This window comes from Chenopodium album, chromosome 9 (genome assembly GCF_948465745.1).
Source record: "Chenopodium album chromosome 9, dcCheAlbu1.1, whole genome shotgun sequence".
In the NCBI taxonomy this organism is placed as follows: Eukaryota; Viridiplantae; Streptophyta; class Magnoliopsida; order Caryophyllales; family Amaranthaceae; genus Chenopodium; species Chenopodium album.
The window spans coordinates 67,504,124-67,509,365 of NC_137842.1; the positions used below are offsets into that span (position 1 = coordinate 67,504,124).

Consider the following 5,242-nt stretch of genomic DNA (forward strand, 5'->3'; position numbering starts at 1 on the left):
TAGTAGAACAAAAAAAAAAGTATTAACTTGGAATTAAAAACACCAATATTGTACCAGATTTATATATTGGAGAAAAACAGAACCTTCCTTTCCTCTCATAGTAAGAAACCCATGATGCCAAAACACCAAAAAGTAATGTTCTCTCTTCTTTTTTCTTTTTAAATAATACTAAGCTAAGCAAAGAATTAAATACAGTACTACTATGTAAGAAAACACACTGTCCGCAACTCCACACCATCCAGTATACTGGACGTCCATAGCATAATCGCGCTTGATAGTATGATTTGAACCAAGGCTCTATTTGGCTCATCTATCTTATTTGTATGGATAAAAAAATATATGAACTTAATTGAAATTCTTTTGTCTAAACATACCCTAATATTGTTAAAACTACTCATACAATTAGATACAGATACAAAGGTAATTACAGATTTCTTATTTGAGAATACATACTTCGTATCATTTTCACAGTTACCGGCTTATTAGTAAAGTTAAGCATTTAAAATCAGTAAACAGAGTAAATACCAAGGATATGATACCAGCAGGACCTTATACCTTACCCCAGTTAACTTCTTTGCCGATGTAAACGTGTTTTCAAAGTCATTCAAACTGATTTCCGCAAACAAAAGTTTGGAAAAGGAGTAAATATTCTTTATTTTGTAAAGTACAAGTATTAGAGAAGGATGATATATATTTAGATAAATTAGTGTCATCTTGGATCACATTTTCTAAACATTTCACCCAAAGTACTGAAATACTCCATACTCCTTGAACGTTAATTTTATATGAAGTATTATTGTACAGAAACTAATGCCTAATCCATTCAGTTAACTAGCTAAGAAAATCGAAGAAATTAAAGCACAATCCAAAAATCAAGGCTCAAAACACACTGAGATTTTTCTATTAACACGACAAACATTTTCAGTTGGTCATTGTTAACTTACATATAAGCATTCAAAGCATATCAGAAAATTTATAAGTAAAATAATCACTATAGTACTAAATTTAGTAATTTACAAACCAAACAGTCAAAATTGTCGTAAACTCTTCAACTTGGATTAATAGGTACTTCGATGATAAAAATGAAGGAGATATCAAATGCTTACATATCAGTACTAGCAACTTAGCAAGTAGCCTATTGATATAAATGAGTGGACTACTTACTACGAAGTACTTCGATATATTTATATAGCTAACATAGGGGCGAGGCTCTAGGCAGCTCGGTGTTGTACTTAAAAGAACAATATATAATACTAACTCCACTTGATCAAGACAAAATCTGAAAGAACTACATCCCAAATATGAAGCCTCTTTCTCCTTCCCAACCCCATGCGCTCTGCTTTATCCATCTTTCCCTTTCTCTTCCCCGCATTCACTACCAAATTCAAAATTGCCAAGAAATCAAGAAGACAAACTAAGTGACCTAGGCCTCCAAAGGGCTGGCAGCTCAGATATTTCTAGTCAGAATCTGATGAATCATGGGTTTCACTTTGTCGCACACTTCTGGTATGCCCCTGAGACCGAGAAGACTTTACAGATGATTCACCCTCAAAGATGATAGCCTGATACTTAGCCAATCTCTCCTCCAATTCGTCTGTGCTAAAATCATCCTTGCCACCAAGCTCATCGAAACCAACCTAAAATTAACAAAAAATATTATAAACTTGCAAGAGTTGTTGCAAGGGATGGTAGGATTCAGATAAATACCATATAGTTTTCAACTTTGGCATTCTTAATAATAGCAAGGGTTGGAAGGACAACAATCTTCAGCTTTTCGGCTAAGAATGGACTTTTCTCAGCCTGAATTTTTACAAAGCGAGTCTCAATATGCTGCTTTGCCAAAATACTCAAGTGCTTGTCCACTACCTGCACATGACATAGACATATATCAGTGAAGTACTCCCACTACTATGCAACTCCAAAATTCTTTCCCTGATAGTACGAAGTATATCCTTCTCAGTATCTCTTCTGCAATTCATGACATCCTCAAATCAAAGAATTCTTTTAAAGGATTCTAATAATAGCTCACATCACCTTGCATCTTTGACTCCATTAGTCCTAAATGCATCAATAACAATAAATTACTAGGATCTTTTCTCCCCCAGTTCCTAAACGTCGAATCAAATGAGAGATTACAAGCTCACAAAGGCACAAGGAACCCAAAGTGATGTTTGAAAGTGTACAGCACTACAGCTGTTGGAAGAAAGTCTAACTCCCTCAAAAGAATCATATGCCTGTCTTCGAGTGATGTACAGTGTGTACCTTATTTAATTAACTTAAGGAAAAACCATAATATCTACAGTCAAGCCTCTGACAGTCTGACCTAAGATTCAGACAGCAGCAAATCTATTATCAAAGACTGTTCTGTTTTCAATCCCTCCTAACTTCATCAAAAGACAAAATAAATCAGGAACTCTTTCACATGTACCATGCCTGAGAGAAGCTCAAAACATACGCCCACTGGAAGAGATCTAAACAAATTGTATGCTGGGTTTCCGCAAAATTCAAATTAAAAATAACTACACAAGCCACAAAGAACAAACAGATGAACCAGAATATAGAACTTTCAGAAGTTGACCCTAAGTTTGAGAATTTAGCCACTTTCGAGGTAGTCTATTCATTCCCTCCAAAAATCAAAAATAACAAACTAAAACTTGGCCTTATATACCATGGTCAACTTACGGGCTGCTACCATTATCCAACCACAATTACCATGTAGCTACACTACTAACCTTAACAGCATAAACATGCAAATTTCTCATTAATTCCTCAACATCCTAAATTCCACTAAATTTTAGAAAACTTGGCCGAGTTCATAAAACATTGCAACTGTTAACAGTTTCAAGCTTCTTACCAACTTTGCCAACAACAAATTAAAAATCTGTGCCCCATATTCAGTTTATTCAATATTCACTGCTTCACATACCTAATTTGTAAACTACTACTGCATTTGACATGGAAAAAAGACTTAAAAGAGTATGCACTAACAGGTTAGATATGACTACTCCTAAAAAATGGCCTTGTTAATAAGAAAATCATATTTTTAAAAAAATTCCCCTAATCAGCCTAGGCAAGAAATCCATACCAATAGGAAATAGCCATGCTAATACCATGAAAGACCTAAGTTAGTAAGCACGGACTCAGAGACTCGAGAAAAAATCAATAATATTAGAGCTATCTATTTACAAACTTCATTTTCCTCAAAAAAAAATTACAAACTTCATCAATCCAGAAATGTAGAGTACCAATTGCTATTTAATTTCCACAATCATAGGCAGAGATAAGATCAGACCCCCTGATTTCTATATCGATGAAGTGAAACTTCCAACAGATTTTCACCAATGTAATGCCGAAATTTAAGCTCTTGTAAAACTACATCAGAATAATCTTCTCAGTGTCTTCTTTGAGATTTCTAAATTTAATACTCTAGTTCCCAAAAATAGATGACTGTTCAGTTGTCTCCCCACTTTAATGACCAAGCAAAGAGATAAGTTGCTCTACTCTTCCCTCAATGTTAACAAATAGCAGCGGATCAACCAAGCCTTTTTAGATTTAGACCTCATCATCTACAACTCCAATAATTTTCCCCGACTCAAATATTCGACTAATCCCCCATAGAAATGCAGGAATAACCAAGCTATAATTATGGTACATTTAAGTGATTTTCCAAGAAATCAATATAAACACCACCCGTCAAGCTGTTTTCCACTATATATTATGAAAACCAGATCTACTTCCTTCTTCCATGACATCCAAAATTCCAAACAACCGCAATTCTTCAGCTCAATACAATCAAAGGTTACAATTTTCCTTCTACATCACCATACTCAAATAGTCAATTTAATTCAAAAATTGTGCATAATAACCTCATCAAACAGAAAATTTCACCCTTAATTAAACCCTCAATCTCAATTTTCTAGGTTAATTTTCCTCTACATCAAACAAATATTAGATCTAATATACTTCCATAAACACAGCATCCTAATAATTTAATAAAAAAATTAAAAAAAAAAAAAAAAAATCAATAAAAATGAAATGATAATAGTTTACCTTACAAGGCCAATTCTCGCGATAGAAATGGCAAACAACGCGTTCACTGGCTTTAACAACAGAGAAGAAATCCTTTTCAGAAGGAATCTCAGAATACTCGCCATGGCCAAGAGAGATCCAACGGCTACGCTTCTCCGCCATTTTCTTCATCTGTTGAATCCTCTTCTCTCTCAACACTTCGATATCGTCGCTTTCAAGGCGATCTAAGGCTGCGATTTCATCATCAATCTTGTCCTCCATTGCTTTCGCCACTGTTAGAACTTGCTTCTCCAAAATCTGCAGATATTTGATTAATTTTCTTTGAATAGTGATGAATTTGATTCATAGATTTGAGAAATTGAGGATGAATTTGACGTACCTGTTGAACATTAGGGTTTTCCATTTTGATTTTTCGATCGATTTGTCTGGAAAATTGGGATTATGCCGGGAATTGTAGAAGGAAGGTTTTTTTGTTTCTGGAAATTGGGAGAAATGAAGAGAGAGAAAAATTAGGTGCGGTAGTAGAAGTCTAGAAGATAGATTTCTCACTTGCTCACTCTCAATTGACTCGGCGCTAAAGCCCTTTTGAATTCGTTTTAGAGGCGGTTTTTTTTTTTTTTTACCCAGTTTTAGAGGCGTTAAAAACCAATTCGATTTGACTTACTCCATAATTGAAAAGTTACTTGATTTATAACATAACTTGTATGAGCATATTAATTTTATATGATTATAACTTGAATTAGACTTGATTTAAGGGTCTGTTCTCATTGACTGAACTGAACTAAGGTGAACTGAACTGAACTAAGGTGAACTGAACTGAATTGAACTGAACTAAACTGAACTGAATTTCAACGTATGAGAACAGGCCCTAACTAGATCCAACTAAACCCGACTCAATAATCTAAGTAGACACCTCCACATAAAGAGGAGAACACCTTCTCGACAAGTCGAAATTCTGACTTGGTAGGCCAGGATTTTTTTTCTTTAAATTATTTTTTTTTTCTTTAAATGACCTATGATAATATTTTTTTTGTTTTTCGTTTTATAAATCCATGTTACCCAATATGAGTAACAAAATATGTTACTCGTACTCAAGAGGTACTCTTGTCTTTTCATATCTACCATTCAACTTTCTCTCTCCTCACTCCTCTTTTACCTGAACCACCACCATCATCACTTTCGTCGCGGCTGAACTTGACCCATCTACGAAAAT

General features: G+C 34.5%; 1 protein-coding gene across 1 annotated transcript; it reads right to left on the minus strand.

Moving 5' to 3' along the window:
• Window positions 1-1,034: 1,034 nt before the first annotated feature.
• Window positions 1,035-4,567, minus strand: LOC145560290 (thioredoxin domain-containing protein 9 homolog). The gene is made up of 4 exons (XM_081621548.1): window positions 4,409-4,567; window positions 4,051-4,326; window positions 1,708-1,866; window positions 1,035-1,637 (listed from the first exon to the last, which is right to left on the minus strand). The coding sequence occupies exons 1-4, from the start codon at window positions 4,430-4,432 to the stop codon at window positions 1,458-1,460; spliced, it is 639 nt and encodes a 212-aa protein (XP_081477674.1). The 5' UTR covers window positions 4,433-4,567; the 3' UTR covers window positions 1,035-1,457.
• Between the last annotated feature and the right edge of the window lie 675 nt (window positions 4,568-5,242).